Below are 17,408 nucleotides of genomic sequence, written 5' to 3'. Positions count from 1 at the left end.
TTATATGTCTATATCATATCCCCCCCCGGTCCCTCCTCCTTTCTAACGTCGTCAGGCTTAATTCCATCAGTCTCTCTTCGTACATCATCCTTCACAGCTCTGGGACGAGTTTCGCTGCAAACTTCTGCACCATTTCGAGCTTCCTTATGTTATTTTTTTAGAAGGGGGCTCCATGATGGGGCGGCATACTCAAGACTGGCCTCTCATAAGCGGTATATAGTGATCTAAACATCTCCTTATTCAAGTTTCTAAAGGATATTCTGATTTTTGCCTGCGGAGAGTAGGCAGCTGACGTTATTCTATTTATATGAGCCTCTGGAGTTAGGTTTGGTTTTATGTTCACTCCCAGATCTTTTTCTCTAGTCGACATAGGGAGGCATTTTCCCTTCAACGTGTATTGGCCTTTCGGTCTCCTGGCTCCTGATCCCATTTTCATCACTATACACTTGCTGGTGTTGTACTCTAGCAGCCATTTCTTGGACCAGCTCTGAACCTGTTCAAGTCATCGTGGAGAATCTTACAATCCTCATCTGCTTCAACTCTCCTCATTCGTTCTGCATCATCTGCAAACACCGACATATAAGACTCAACTCTTGCAGTCAAGTCGTTTACATAAATGAGGTATAGTATAGATCCCAGCACCGATCCTTGAGAAACCCCTCTTGTTAAACTCCTCGCCCCTCACTGTCACTCTCTTGACATTTGTCTGTTAGGTAAATCCTCACCCATGTTAGTGCGTTTCAGTCTACTCCTGCATGCCTCATAAGTTTGTATAGTAACCTCCTGTGTAGTACTGTATCAAAGTATTTTTGGCAGTCCAGAAATACGCAATCTGCCCAGTCTTTTCTGTCTTGCTTATTTTTTGCTACCATATCATAAAACTCCAGGAGGATCGTCAGGCATGGTGTGTGTGTGTATATTCACCTAGTTGTGTTTCCGGGGGTTGAGCTTTGCTCTTTCGACCCGCCTCTCAACAGTCAAGTAACTTTTTTACTAACTACCTTTTTTTTTTTGTTCCACACCATACACACACACACACCCCAGGAAGCAACCCGTGACAGCTGACTAACTCCCAGGTACCTATTTACTGCTAGGTAACAGGGGCATTCCGGGTGAAAGAAACTTTGCCCATTTGTTTCTGCCTGGTGCGGGAATCGAACTCGCGCCACAGAATTACGAGTCCTGCGCGCTATCCACCAGGCTACCAGGGCCCCCATATGAGTGTGTGTGTGTGTGAGAAAGAGAGAAAGCTTTAATCGTCCCCAAGCTGTAAATCCTTCAAACATTTTGGCCCACAACAGGAGTCGAATCTGGACGCCAGTGGGGTGACCCATGGCAGTCCTTTGGGCCCTACTTCTGATGAGGCCAAGGAGTATATATATGTATGACTGAATTAAAAACTGTGCAACATAACTTAACAAGATTGTTACTTGCTTAGCTAAATGAACTATTGGGTTCAGTCCGTGAACTCATTATGTGACTTTAGAACCCATCTCACCACCGCCCAAGGGATGTGTATAATAAATGACTAAACTAACTAGATCTCCAACGACCAAATCTAACTATAAACCAGAGCGATGACGGGTTACGTTGTGCAGGATGATAATGGCAGAGGTGAGAGTGGCAAAAAGGCGTTCTATGTAGACGAGAGTGTCAAGGTTGCCTCGTTGGGGTGAGAGCAACACTATATATAAAGACTCACACCGCCTCGTCGACACATCACACTCCACTATGAAGCTCCTGGTGAGTGCCTAGCGATTTAAGTTGTGGTGGTCTTAAGACACATTACGAGTTCCAGTGTTATTGATAAGTACGAGCAGGAAAGAGGTGGAGATGGTGTTGGTGAGACAGTTGGATGTCGCTCCAGGTTACTGGGCGCTGACCCAAGGTGGGTTATAGACATTCACACAGGAAAATTTTTATAAGTGGTGTACTATGAGAAAATAAATTCAAGGTCTACTCGTACTGACTCCGCCAACAGTCTAGCAAGATGTACGACTCTTCTTTTTACACTCGAAGACATTGATTTCAGCTGTCAAGGTCTTCTTGTTAGAGAGAATTTGTAAATGTTTCTGGTGCATACTTAAACTGTAATTGGATAAGAGGTTTGTGGTGAAAACCTTGACCTCTTCTAATGTCACCGAGAATGACTCACAGGTGTAAGCTGTCATGGCAACACCAGTATTGGCCAAGAAGTTTTAGTGTTGTTTTCACACAACACCGCTATGACACTAGTCTATTTGAGGAGTTACAGAGAATAGGGAAAACGTTAGCACACGGTGCATTTATGACTAAATCTGAATTGAAACCCCCGGTAACTTGACCAGAAAAAATACCAGTCATAGATATTTGAACATGTATTGCACAGTTGTAGCACTGCACGAATGACACCAAAGCCCTTAAGGCTGAGGCATATGTGACAAGTGTAACCAACACGCACTATTCCGTCCTCTTGAGGATCATCCTCTACAGCACCTCTCTTTCCGTTTTCAGCTCCCAATATTCCGCAAGTCGATTTCTTCAACAAGTAATCGAATTAATACAAATAACAAACACAAAATAAACACACAATTAATATTCACATAACGCACATTTATTCTTATATTAATATATATATATATATATATATATATATATATATATATATATATATATATATATATATATATATATATATATATATATATATATGAGATAGAGAATGCTTAACGCGTTTTCGGCTAATTCGCCTTCATCAGATCAAAGTAGAATGAAGACTGGTTCTTCATTCTACTTTGCTCTGATAAAGGCGAATTAGCGAAAACGCGTTAAACACTCTATTTTTCACATGTGGTTTTTCTGCATGCTTGGAATCAGTGTTTTTGTGATCATTGTTGCATATTATATATATATATATATATATATATATATATATATATATATATATATATATATATATATATATATGTATATATATATATATATATATATATATATATATATATATATATATATATATATATATAAATGCATTAAAAAGTGAAAGAGTACATTTCAATGAATATTCACTGATATTTCTTCATTTCATAATTCTGATATAGATTATATTATATATGAAGGTTGGAAACTGACAAGATTGTTGCCTTAATGATCCTGGTAATTGTGAGGCCTTAACATTAACACATGGCCTCTTCTGTCTCCTTAGAAAAGTTAGATAAAGTCAGATTGGGTAAATTTTGTTGATAAAGTTTATTTAGGTCTATTATATGCTAGGATCATTAGGCACTCACTCTACATTCTACATTGTTGATAACCTAAATATTTGTATTTACACTTTTAGCGTTAAAGATTCAAATTCTCAATGTGTGTGAATATTCACTGAAAAGTGTACCACTCTGTATATATTATGCTCTTACCATCTTAATGACCTTAATGATTAGGGTTTTCTAACCAGAACAGAACTGTCTGGTGTTTGCCTGCTGAAGACTGAATTGCCTTCAAACCACATTATTTCCAGCACGAATAACTTATAAACAGAATTCATTAAATATGTAAGACAAATCTTAAAATAATTATTAACACATAAATGGTACAGTAACTTTCTGCGTCTCTGAGTCAATCAGAATCTAACCAATAACATTATGATTCTTTTTCAGATACTTGTCTCCTTGGTTGCGGCAGCCGCCGCCGAGAAACGTCCGGCCTACAGTCTACAAAGACCGTCTGGTCCAGGCTTCGTAATAGGTGGATCAGGAGGTGGAGGCTTCGGAAGTGGAGGCTTCGGTGGTGGCGTAGGGGCCGGGGGAGGAGGCTTCGGTGGCGGCGCAGGATTGGGTGGCGGCGCAGGATTGGGTGGCGGCAGCGTTGGATTCGGTGGCGGCGCAGGATTCGGTGGCGGCGCAGGATTTGGTGGCGGCGCAGGATTCGGTGGCGGCGCAGGATTCGGTGGAGGAGTAGGATTCGGTGGAGTCAGCTGTGGAGCTGGACAGGTTCGTCATGTGGACGGAAGTTGCGTGACTCCTGTTGTCACCAGAAACTCCTTTGTGTATACTGCTCCACCAGTGGCCCCAATCGTCGGTCCACGCCCACAAGTTCCCCTACCAAAGCTTGAACACAACATTATCTTCATCCGTACCCCAGAAGTCGGACTTCGTCAGGAACCCATTGTGGTGCCACCACCTCAACAGAAGAACGTTGTGTACGTCCTCAACAAGCGACCAGAACTGGAGCAAAAGGTCGTCCACGTTCCAGCACAAGAACAACAGACTCCAGAAGTGTTCTTCGTCAACTACGGAGAGGGCGACAACCCGACTCTACCTACAGGAGAGGATCTCCATTCTGCCCTCGGTGCTGCTGCTCACGGTGGAGGTCAGGTTATTGGAGGCGGCATTGGAGGCGGCATTGGCGGTGGCATTGGCGGTGGCATTGGAGGTGGCATTGGAGGCGGCATTGGCGGTGCCATTGGAGGCGGCATTAGTGGTGGCCATGGAGTCGGCATTGGTGGTGGCCATGGAGTCGGCATTGGTGGTGGCCATGGAGGCGGCATTGGTGGTGGTTTTGGAGACGACTTCAGTAGTGGTGAGAGCAGAGAAGGTGGCTTCAGTGTGTCGACCCCGTCTGGTCTATATTCCACACCATAAATATGTTAACACCGCCTTCTCCCTCAGGCTCCGGCCCTTGTACTGTAGGACGGAACAACTTATCTTCTTTATGTAATTTTCAGTTTAGCTAATCCTTCCACTTGTGTAATATTTATTTCATCCAATCGATGGATTTATTTAATATGACAAACACCGATATCACCTACTGTAAACAATGATACAAATAAAACCTTATTTAAATTATCTGTTTGTTTCCTGGAGCTTTAAAGAAACGCATCATGACGATCGTTTCTTATCATTGTGCACCATCACAATGATACTTATTGAGGAATAACACAGAGACCTATCTTCTGTTTTTAGTGGAGAGAATACAAGAGTCTTGCACTGGTGTGGTACTAGTATATGAAGCCACCACTAGTGTGACACCAGCACATGAAGTCAGCACTAGAATAATACCAGCACTAGTTTGTAAATATATCATGAAGCCTGCGCAAAAGTGGCCACAATACTAATATAGTACTTGTACATGAAGTCAGCATTAGTCTCGTACAAGCAAATGAATTCATCACTTGTCTGGAAACAAGTAACCTAGGTACCAGCACAAGAAGCTGGGTAATCTTTAGGATCACAACTTACTTCAGTTATCCTTCGTATAGTTACAAATAAATTCCATAAAACGAACACCACAACGATGTCATTTTACACATTATCATACCACTCAATATTTTTTACTGTTCAGATATAAATGCATATATCGGTATAGTGTTGCATTTTTTATCACTACTAAATTGCAAGTTTGCGCTGCATCGACGAATCCACATTACACAGTGGTGTTTAAGTGTCCGACTTTCTTTAATTATGAACGAATACTTTCTGCCAAAAACGAATATTTATTACACATAAGGTGCTGGAATACAAGATGGAGCCATTCAGAGCGTAAGGTAAGAGAAACAATGCTAAACATTTATACAGTGCTGCACGGAACCTTTCCCCCCCCCTCTTCCCATCCCAAAAAAGAAGAATACATTCCGTTCTTGGAATGTATACATTTGGAAGAATACATGTCGAAGCCTTTCATAGGTGAATTACTAGCTTTTAGTTCGAGCAAATAAATAGTTGCTCGAACTAAATAGATAAATAAATCTTGCAAATAAATATATAAATTATCTTGCAAATAAATAGTTGCAAGACCTCGTAAATGTGCCGTTGAACATACCTAGTTACGAGACCTCGCAAGTGTGCTGCTCCGTTATTTGGTATCTTACATTTTACTTGTTCATATTCATCTACAAAGTTAGTGTATTAAAGTACTACTGTATTATCCACCCTCGTGTTATACACTGGTATTGTCCACGGTCCTCGACTTACACTTCTTAGGAGAAACGAATTTAGAAAACCCTTAGGAAAGTTAAAGGAAAAATCTAATTCAAGAACAGACGCGATCACTGGACCAACACCTTACTTTCCCCGAAACCATTAAGTTGTTCACTTCTACGTTAGCAAAAAAGTGTTTAACCCATCCTAAAATACTAAACAATTTCATTCAAGAGAAAACAATATTTAGCACAACAAAAGATTCAGATCAAATCTGACAATTCCAATAGTCCAGACAGTCTAGGCCGTTCGTCCATATCAGGGATTGTCATATATGGAACTAACTGGCACTCGATCTAGACAATATATATATATAAATATATATATATATATATATATATATATATATATATATATATATATATATATATATATATATATATATATAATATATATATAAATATATATATATATAAATATATATATATATATATATATATATATATATATATATATATATATATATATATATATAAAATATATAAAATATATATATTTTAATCTTGTTATTCAGTAATATAATAGGTTAAGACATTACTGTTGGTCACCTGTTACCAAGTACTTTAAACATTGTATTAAGAATATTAAGATATTTCTCATCCAAACTCTTATTACATAAATATTTTATCAGTCTATATTTGATAGATAGGATGTGATACAACCATATTGTACTTTGTAAGTATTATCACTTATTATTAAATATTAATTGTCATCTATCATTAACACCTGTCAAGCCGATATTATTTGCAGAAACCAGGTATAACCTACTTATGTGTTCTTGTTTATTAACACCTTCCAGGTGTCTGCTGGACAACGAGTAAAGCAGGCACGACCTGCTTAACTTTGTATAACTAGCTTCAAAAGACTATCCCTTGCTTAGTTATCAAACTATGTGGTTCAGTTCCTGAACCGATCATGTGCCTCTGTAACCCTTTCCACCACCACCCACGGGATGGGTATGTGGTGCACAATAAAGAAAGAAATTGAAATTGAATCTTACTTTACCCACTGTACCGTTTCTAGACTAAATATAAATATGATTATGTGTATTGTGTACATGAAAGACAGAGTCACACATAAGAGCAGGGGGTATGGGCACAAGGGGGGTTCTGGGGGTCCGTAAAACATAAAAAACACGAAATTTGAAGATACATGAAAGGAGACAACCTATTAAATCAGTTGAAAAAAGTAAAAGGGGTCGTTAAACGGGAAATATAAGAAAATTGGGGTAATGATGCCATGGTATTCAGAAACACAATGTTAAAAGCAAAAGATTTTTCATGCATTGCCAGAATGAGGTGGAGGAGAAAGAGGCCCTCTAAATACAAATAATGGCCAACTGATAAATAACGAGACAGATATGAGTAATATGCTATATTACAATTTTACCTCTGTCTTTACTTGTGAAAACGTAGCCTTCCTCATCGTGAAAGCAATATACAAGGAGGCAACGAAAATAAACTATGCAGCGTACAGACTAAAAACATGACAAAATTATAAAAAATAAAAATGTTAAAACTAAACAAACTGTCAAGTCTAAGTGAGGCGGTTAGCATTCTTAAAATAATACAGAGGAACTCTCTGTGTACTATTTATAAGAATAAAAAAAAGGAACAGTTCCTTCTCCCTGGAGGAAATAGAAGGAATGTTCTCAACTGAACCAAAGCCTGGTTGAAGGATTATAAGCAGAGTTAGCATCAAAGAGGTGAAGTCAGTTTGGAGAAATGTCACTTGTGTCGCAAGGATATTTTTGAGGCCTTTGTTTTTATAATATATGCAAACAACGTTTATGTTGAGGTTAATAATTTAAAAAAAAAACAAGTTTGAAGATGCATGGTAAACTATCGCTCAAAGGATGAGTATCGGGTGCACAAAAAACTCACTTACAGGATCAGTATGAGATGCACAATATATCTTTCAAAGGATGAGCATGAGGTCCTCAATAAGCCATCGCTAGCAGGATGAGTGTTGAATGCACAATAAACTATCGTTCACAGTATGAGTACAGGATGGACAATGTGCCACTCATAAAATGAGATTAGGGGCGTACGATAAAAGATCACTCACGGAATAAGTACGGTGTACACGGTCAACTGAAGCTCAGCATAAGAGTAAGAGGAGCATAACAAACTACCGCTCACAAGGTGAGTATGGGGTACATGGTAAACTATCACACCGTGGACAAGTATGGACTGTACAATAAACAACCGATCGCAGTACAACATCGGAAGCTCTCCCACACCCAACTTGACATACAAATAAGAAAATAAGAGCGATGCCGGGTTATGTCGTGCAGGAGGATAATGGTAGAGGTGAGCGTGGCAAAAAGGGGTGCTATGTAGACGAGAGAGTCAAGGCTGCCCTGTCGGAGTGAGAGCGACACTATATAAAGACTGGGTCCGCCTCACCGACACATCACACTCTACCATGAAGCTCCTGGTGAGTGCTTCCTCCAGCCTGTGTTTAGTCTTGTGTTATGGTGGTACAAAGATATATTCAGAGTTCCTGAGGTCTTCACAATTCCGGCCGGGAAAGAGGTGGTGATGGTTTGGGTGAGAGGTGGATGCCGCCTTAAGTTACTGGGCGCTGACCTAAGGTGGGCTGATGGCATTCACACAGACGTAATTAATTATAAGGGGGGTGGGGGTAGAATATTCGCAGAAAAGAAAATCATGGTCTACTCTTATACACTCCGTCAACAATCAAGCAGGATGTATAACTGTTTTAGTCTGGAAAACATAGGCTTCAGATGTTACGCTCTACTTGTTATAGAGAATTAGTAAATGTTTGTTTCTAATGCATATTTAAACTGTAAATGGATAAGAGGTTTGTGGGGAAAACCTTGACTTCTTCTGATGTCACCGGGTGTGACTAAAAGGTGTAAAGTGTCATGGCAACACCAGTAGTGGCTTTAGGTTTCTGAAGCGTTTTAGGTTTGTCATTAACAACTTATTATTTACATAACACTGCTACGGCCATAATTGTTATAACGGGTTAGATGGAGCAAGTGAAGACCAAGTCAACGGTGTCTAAGACTAAATAGGAACTGAAAAAGCAGAAACTTTGAGGGAAAAACAAAAATTGTGCCGCACACAGATATTTGAACATTTAGTGTGCACCTTCAGCACTGTAGGAGTGACGTCATAGCCTTAATAAAGGAGGCGTCCTAGATGTGATAGTTAAGTGTTACCAACACGCACTATTCGGCCTACTTGAAGCTCACCCTTCACTTTACAGCACCTTTGTTTTTGTTCTCAGTTACCAATTTTACGGTTGTCGCGTTCTTCACTAGCAAATCACATATTTAATACACAAATTATACATTTAACACACAAAATACAACACACACTTCACATACACATAATCATAACAGACATTTATACTGCTTGATTAAAAGACTGTATGTTTCAGTGCTTTAGAAACACCTGAATTTATTGACGTATACTAATCCTATGAGAATGTATACATCGAGTGGTGAGGCCCATACTTCAGGGTATATTCAGACGTTTTACATAATTCTGACAGAATATATTATACATGAAGGTTAGACTCTGAGTAAGGAGTGTAAGGCCCATCAAGGCCCTAATATTCTTCATAATAGGGCCTTGATGATCCTGTACCAGTTGAGTGGGCTTAACATTAGCAAATAGTCTCTTATAACTTTATATAAAGGTATAATAACTTTGTTCGTCTGTAAGTCGGTCAGGATCTAACCAATACAATTTTAATTCCGTTTCAGATACTTGTCTCCTTGGTTGCGGCAGCCGCCGCCGAGAAACGCCCGGCCTACGGTCTACCAAGACCTTCTGGTCCAGGTTTCATCATAGGTGGATCAGGTGGTGGAGGCTTCGGAGGTGGAGGTGGAGGCTTCGGTGGTGGCGTAGGGGCCGGGGGAGGAGGCTTCGGTGGTGGCGTAGGATTCGGTGGCGGCGCCGGATTCAGTGGAGTGGGATTAGGTGGCGGAGCAAGATTAGGTGGTGGCAGAGGATTCGGTGGCGGCGCAGGATTCGGTAGCGGCGCAGGATTCGGTAGCGGCGCAGGATTCGGTGGCGGTGTAGGATTCGGTGGAGTCAGCTGTGGAGCTGGACAGGTTCGTCATGTGGACGGAAGTTGCGTGACTCCTATTGTCACTAGAAATTCATTTGTGTATACGGCTCCACCAGTGGCCCCAATCGTCGGTCCACGCCCAAATGTTCCCCCACCAAGGCTTGAACACAACATTATCTTCATCCGTACCCCAGAAGTCGGACTTGGTCAGGAACCCATTGTGGTGCCACCACCTCAACAGAAGAACGTCGTGTACGTCCTCAACAAGCGACCAGAACTGGAGCAGAAGGTCGTCCACGTTCCAGCACAAGAACAACAGACTCCAGAAGTGTTCTTCGTCAACTACGGAGAGGGCGACAACCCGACTCTACCTACAGGAGAGGACCTCCATTCTGCCCTCGGTGCTGCTGCTCACGGTGGTGGTCAGGTTATTGGAGGCGGCATTGGCGGTGGCATTGGAGGCGGCATTGGCGGTGGCTTTGGAGGTGGCATTGGCGGTGGCATTGGAGGTGGCATTGGCGGTGGCATTGGCGGTGGCATTGGAGGCGGCATTGGTGGTGGCCATGGAGTCGGCATTGGTGGTGGCCATGGAGGCGGCATTGGTGGTGGCTTTGGAGACGACTTCAGTAGTGGCGAGAGCAGAGAAGGTGGCTTCAGTGTGTCGGCCCCGTCTGGTCTATATTCCACGCCATAAATATGTTAACACCGCCCTCTCCATCAGGCTTCGGCCATCGTACTGCAGGACGGAACAAATGATTTTCTTTATCTAATTTCCCGTTTATCTAATCCTTCCACTTATCCTGTAATATTTATTTTATCCCAGAGATATATTTATTAATATGACAAATATTGATATCTGCTGTAAACAATGGCTTAGATAAAAATAAAACCTTAATTATATTATTTGTTTGTTTCCTGGAGCTATGAAGAAACGCATCATGACGAGCACTTCAATGTTACTTATTGAGAAATAACTCGAAACTTAACTTCTATTTTTAATGGAAAGCATACAAGAGGCTAGTACTCGTGTTGTACTAGTACAGGAAGCCAGCACTAGTGTGACATCTGCACATAAGGTCATCACTAGTGTGGTACTAGTAAATGAAGTCAGCATTAGTATAGGACTAGCAAATTAAATTAATTCAGCACTTGTCTGGTACCAGGTATCCTAGGTACCAGCACACGAAGCTGGGTAATATATAGAACCCCAACTTGCTGTAGTTATCCTTCATATTGTTTGGTCAAACATTAAATAAAAATACCATTACAACGTTATCATTTTGCACATTATCATACCACTCAATATGTTTTGCTGGTCAGATTATGAATATATCAAAGTATTGTTGCATTTTGAAACACTACTAAATTGCTAGTGTTGCCAATATCACTAAAACATCACACTGTCGTGACAATGTGTCCAACTGTTTCTTTAATAATGAACGAACACTGTCTGTCAAAATGTGTTTGAATAAGAGATGGAGTCACTCAAAGGCAAAAGCCAGAGCGACTCTTATCTAGTGGAGAAACAATGTTAAATATATATACACAATGTTGAATACTACCACAGAAAATAGAAGAATTTGAATATTATTTTCGAAGTATTGTCACTTGCCTTTCCTTCGATTTTGAGTTGCATATACCTAACTGCAAGCCCTCGTAAATGTGGTGTTTCATACCAAGTTGTGAGACCTTGTATGTGTGATGCACCGTTATTTGGTATAATCTATTTTGGGTTTTATTCAAATGATTTTCTCTATAAAGTTTCTGTATTATAGTATTATCAACCCTCGTGTTATGGACTGCTATTGTCTATGGTTCTTCACTCACACTTCTTAGTAAAGACCAATTTAGATAACCCCACAGTAGTTACAGGAATAATCTAATTTAAGAGCAAACGCGATCACCGGACCAACTGCTTAATTTTATAGACACAATTAAACTCTTCATGTCTATGTTCGTAAACACGTGTTTAACCCATCCTAAAATATTCAAAAATTGCATACAATGGAAAAGTTTTTAGCACAACAAAAGATTCAGCTCAAACCTGACAACCCACTAGTCTCCTCTACACAGTCTAAATTCTGTCCACTTCAGAAATTGTCATATATGGAGTGAACTGGCACTCAAACCTTCAAAATACAAATACAACACAAATATAAATGTTTTGTCAAAAGAATGTGTGTACAAAGAACATATGAGTAATGAACAATTGTAGGGACAGAAGTTACACAATCTATGAAGCCACTATTACGCAAAGCATACACCCACACTTTCGCACTTTTGTTTTTCAAACACAGATTGAAACTAAATTTTATATCACAATACAATCAGCATGTCTAACTCAACAAATTAAAGAAAGTTCTGTAGAAAAATCAAAACACATCTCGGGGCATATGAGGATTTGTCACCTTATTGATATACTCTTCTAAAGTTTTAACATGAATCACCCAATTTTATACTACATTATTTAGTACCATTATGATCATGTTTTTCAGTATTATAATAGGTTAAGATACTATTCTCTGTCACCTATTACCGGGTATTCTTAACATTGGATTAATTAGGAATATCGAGATATTTCCTACGGAAACGCTTGGTAAATAAAAAAAAAAATATTATTTATATTTGACGGATTAAGATTTGATACAACTAAGTTACATTTTATAAGCATCATCACTTTACCTGCCTTGCAATGTCACTATCATATTTGTTAAATATATGAAGGTATTACCCATCATTTATTGTTAAACAAATATATTATTTTATATCATTCTTTATCTCTCATTGATACCTGCCATGTCCATACTGTTTGTTGAGACCGGTGTAAACTACTTATGTGTTCTTGTTTAGTGAGATCATCCAGGTGTCTGCTGGACAACGCCATAAGGAGGCGCGGCTCACTCTCACTTTAACAAAATGCTCGTAAATATTGGCGATACTGTTTCTAGGCTAAATAAAACTCGATAATGTTCATTACATTCATGAAAGACAGCACCACACATTAGAGCCGGGGGTTCTCTGTGTTCTGGAGCAAAACGGTTCTTGGGGTTCCGTAAAGACATAAAAAGCGTAATAGAAGGTTCAAGAAAGGAAAAAGAACCTAATTAATCTGTGGAAAAAAGTAAAGGGGTCTATAAACGGGAAATAAAAGACGTAGGGATAATGAAGCCACGTTAATCAGAAATACAATGTAAAAAAAAAAACAAAGTTTTTTCTTGCACTGCCAGACCAAACTGGAGAAACCGGCCCTCTGTAAACAAGTACTGCCTGTTTGGTAAATGACGAGACAGACATGAGTAATATGCTAAATTATTATTTTACCTTTATTTACTTGTGAAAACGTAGCCAACATCATTGCGAAAACAGCATACAAGGCTGGCGATGGATGCAGCAGCGCAGACTAAAGTCGTTGGCCTGATTACACAAAATGAAATGCTAAAACTAAACAAATTGTCAAGTCCAAATGAGGAGTTTATCATTCTAAAAGAATACAGAGGAGCTCTGTTTACTACTGATCAAAATATTGAAAAAAGGAAGAGACCTTTCTCCACGGAGGGAAGCCAGCATAGTCCCAATATTCAAGAAAGGGGACAGATACCTTGCTGCTAACTACTGCCCGATATCGATAGCGGGAAAGTTCCTTTAGCATATAATAGCAAATTCAATGAGAAATCTCCTCGACACAAATTGTCTGAAAAGGACTCTAAACGTGGTTTCTTGCAATGGCGATCTGGCCTCACTACGGCCAGATTTACCTATCTATACGACATCTATCCTTCTATGTGTTCGACGCAGTCAACAGCAATAGCAACAACAACGATACTACCTTTCTTAACTATAAGGCCTTAGACACTTAATCCCATCGAATGACTAATTAAATAGGTTTAGGCTCATGGTATTGGAGGAAATGTTCTCAACTGAACCAAAAGCTGGTTGAAGGATTGAAAGCAGAGTTACCATAAATGCGTGAAGTTAGAATGGAAAAATGTCACTTGTCTAATGTCACATGGATTCGTTCTGGGGCTTTTTGTTTGACTGGGATTGCATAACATATGCAAACAACGCATATGTTGGGATTAATAGTTAAAAACAAGTTTGAGGATGCACAGTATACTATCACTCACAGGATGAGTATGGGGTCCTCAATAAGCCATCGCTAGCAGGATGAGTGTTGAATGCACAATAAACTATCGTTCACAGTATGAGTACAGGATGGACAATGTGCCACTCATAAAATGAGATTAGGGGCGTACGATAAAAGATCACTCACGGAATAAGTACGGTGTACACGGTCAACTGAAGCTCAGCATAAGAGTAAGAGGAGCATAACAAACTACCGCTCACAAGGTGAGTATGGGGTACATGGTAAACTATCACACCGTGGACAAGTATGGACTGTACAATAAACAACCGATCGCAGTACAACATCGGAAGCTCTCCCACACCCAACTTGACATACAAATAAGAAAATAAGAGCGATGCCGGGTTATGTCGTGCAGGAGGATAATGGTAGAGGTGAGCGTGGCAAAAAGGGGTGCTATGTAGACGAGAGAGTCAAGGCTGCCCTGTCGGAGTGAGAGCGACACTATATAAAGACTGGGTCCGCCTCGCCGACACATCACACTCTACCATGAAGCTCCTGGTGAGTGCTTCCTCCAGCCTGTGTTTAGTCTTGTGTTACGGTGGTACAAAGATATATTCAGAGTTCCTGAGGTCTTCACAATTCCGGCCGGGAAAGAGGTGGTGATGGTTTGGGTGAGAGGTGGATGCCGCCTTAAGTTACTGGGCGCTGACCTAAGGTGGGCTGAAGGCATTCACACAGACTTAATTATAAGGGGGTAGAATATTTGGAGAAAAGAGGTCGCCACAGAGCCAAAGTAGCGGAAGGAAGATCCACTGCGATGTGAAACGAAGAAGCCACTGGGTACTCGTCTTTCAAGCCTGGCAAAAAGATATCCACAGACATTGCAGTAGCCATACACAGACTTAGACTTGGTTACAAGTGCTGCTGGGAGGTAATAAACCCAACAGTTAAAGAGTGTCATATCTGTGGAACAGATGCAGAGATGCCACTATTGCATTACTTACTGAAATGTGAAGCAAATGAAGCTCTGAGCATCAAACTCACGATTCATCCAACGAGAGCAGCTGCATTAGATGAAAAATTCACAGCGATTACAATGGTTAGAAAAGCTGTTGAAGAATGATACACACTAGTGAACACTGTGCATCTACATCTGCCGCAAAGATAATGGTATTAATTAAAACCAGTGCACTAAAACAGAAGCGGAAAAGAAACGGGAGAAAAGGAGGAAGCCCCACCTCCATTTAAAACTTTGACCCAAATATCACAGTAACAAGGTTATCGCGAATAAGCGAACTCAATTACGGGCTCACTATACAACCCGTTCTCGCACTTTGTACGCAAGTACGACTGTACGCAAGTGCGAGAACGGGTTGCACTATAGCCGGTGCTACATGGACAATTCGTTCTGGATAGCTAATTCTAAAAGAACAATAACGGAGAAAAGAAAATCATAGTTTACTCATATACACTCTGCAACAACAGTATAGCAAGATGTATGGATGTTTAAGTCTCCAAGAGCATTAGCAAATGTTTGTTTCGAACTTAACATATACATAAACATAACAAACATTTATTCTCCTCACTTAAGACACTGCATGTTTCAGCGCTTCAGCAACCCGTCGTCCTAATAGAGCGTCGCATTTTGACGTATTCTCTACCCAAGGTCAAAAATCGTCGAACTTGAAAATAGTAGCGGATCGCAAACTTTACATAATCACGTTTTCTGTTTTGGGTTCCCTGGTAGGTTAGGATAAGGGCACTGTAGTACAACAGTTTCTTGACGTTGGGAAACCTTAGGAAGACGGGCTGACTTCAGAACCTTAGGCTCTGTAGGCAAATATCAATCCTCTCTATCCGAGTGGTGTGTCTATACAAGACCACTACGGGCTCACCATAGCTCGTGCTACTTGCAACTTTTTGTTCCGAGTAGTTGAATTTAAAACAACAACAACGGCCCATACTTCAGGGTATATTCAGAGTTTTTTTCTTAATTCTGACATAGATTATACTAAATATGAAGGTTAGACACTGTATAGATTGAGACCTTGATGATCCTGGCAATTGATTGGGTTAAACATTAGTAAATAGTCTCTTTTCTGTCATATTAGTTAGGTTAGATAAGGTTAGGTTGGTTTAGGTTTAATGATCAGGTTTATTAAGGTTTTTGGTCTGCAAGGGTCATTATGACTCACGCTTCATTGTTTAAAATCAAAACATACATACATTGATTCCTAACAGCGTTAAGGACTTTAACTCTCAATGTGTATGAATATATACAGAAAATTGCATCACTGCATATATTCTGCTGTCACTATGTTAATGACTACGATGATGAGCTTTTTTTAGCCAGAGCTAACTAAACAGGCAGGTGGTTGTCTGTGGGAACCTGTAGAGTTGGGATCGCTTTCGACTCTCAATCGCGTATCCCGGGTTCATATACCGGGCGGGAAAGAATGAATGGTCACGTTTCCTTTCCCCAAAAGCCGCTATTCACCTAGCAGTAAATAGGAGAGTTATTCAACAGTTGTGCATTTGTAACCTGGGAAGGTTCGACCTTGGAGGGGACCAAGAAAAAATCTGAAAATAATGTGAACACATGATTGGTATAATAACTTGTCCGTCTGTGAATCCGTCAGAATCTAACCAATAAAATTTTTAATTCTGTTTCAGATACTTGTCTCCTTGGTTGCGGCAGCCGCCGCCGAGAAACGCCCGGCCTACGGTCTACCAAGACCTTCTGGTCCAGGTCTCATCATAGGATCAGGTGGTGGAGGCTTCGGAGGTGGAGGCTTCGGTGGTGGCGTAGGGGCCGGGGGAGGAGGCTTCGGTGGTGGCGTAGGATTCGGTGGCGGCGCAGGATTCGGTAGCGGTGCAGGATTCGGTGGCGGAGCAAGATTAGGTGGCGGCATAGGATTCGGTGGCGGCGCAAGATTCGGTAGCGGCGCAGGATTCGGTGGAGGAGTAGGATTCGGTGGAGTCAGCTGTGGAGCTGGACAGGTTCGTCATGTGGACGGAAGTTGCGTGACTCCTGTCGTCACCAGAAACGCATTTGTGTATACTGCTCCACCAGTGGCCCCAATCGTCGGTCCACGCCCACATGTTCCCCCACCAAGGCTTGAACACAACATTATCTTCATCCGTACCCCAGAAGTTGGACTTGGTCAGGAACCCATTGTGGTGCCACCACCTCAACAGAAGAACGTAGTGTACGTCCTCAACAAGCGACCAGAATTGGAGCAAAAGGTCGTCCACGTCCCAGCACCAGCACAACAGACTCCAGAAGTATTCTTCGTCAACTACGGAGAGGGCGACAACCCGAC

At 40.8% G+C, this 17,408-nt stretch overlaps 3 protein-coding genes across 3 annotated transcripts in view; all 3 read left to right on the top strand.

Moving 5' to 3' along the window:
* Positions 1–1,716: 1,716 nt before the first annotated feature.
* Positions 1,717–4,823, top strand: LOC123745368 (uncharacterized). Its single transcript, XM_045725856.2, has 2 exons — positions 1,717–1,743; positions 3,636–4,823. Exons 1-2 carry the CDS (start codon positions 1,732–1,734, stop codon positions 4,617–4,619), a joined length of 996 nt encoding a protein of 331 aa, XP_045581812.2. The 5' UTR covers positions 1,717–1,731; the 3' UTR covers positions 4,620–4,823.
* A 4,828-nt stretch (positions 4,824–9,651) lies between these two features.
* On the top strand, positions 9,652–10,901 carry LOC123745364 (uncharacterized; the record flags this gene model as incomplete). The annotated part of the gene is made up of 1 exon (XM_045725851.2): positions 9,652–10,901. A coding segment is annotated over one exon (1,044 nt), but the record flags the coding sequence as incomplete, so codon positions are not given.
* Positions 10,902–16,752: 5,851 nt separating this feature from the next.
* LOC123745365 (uncharacterized) overlaps positions 16,753–17,408 on the top strand; it is a gene marked incomplete at its 5' end in the record, with an annotated part of 1,155 nt that continues 499 nt past the window's right edge. The window contains one exon of the mRNA XM_045725853.2: positions 16,753–17,408. This exon is cut by the window's right edge and continues 499 nt beyond it. Coding sequence (XP_045581809.2) covers positions 16,753–17,408 — 656 coding nt within the window.

The sequence above is a fragment of the Procambarus clarkii genome, chromosome 44, assembly GCF_040958095.1.
Source record: "Procambarus clarkii isolate CNS0578487 chromosome 44, FALCON_Pclarkii_2.0, whole genome shotgun sequence".
Taxonomy (NCBI): domain Eukaryota; kingdom Metazoa; phylum Arthropoda; class Malacostraca; order Decapoda; family Cambaridae; genus Procambarus; species Procambarus clarkii.
Note: the sequence above shows the minus strand (reverse complement) of the source record. Positions and strands in the feature narration are given on the sequence as shown.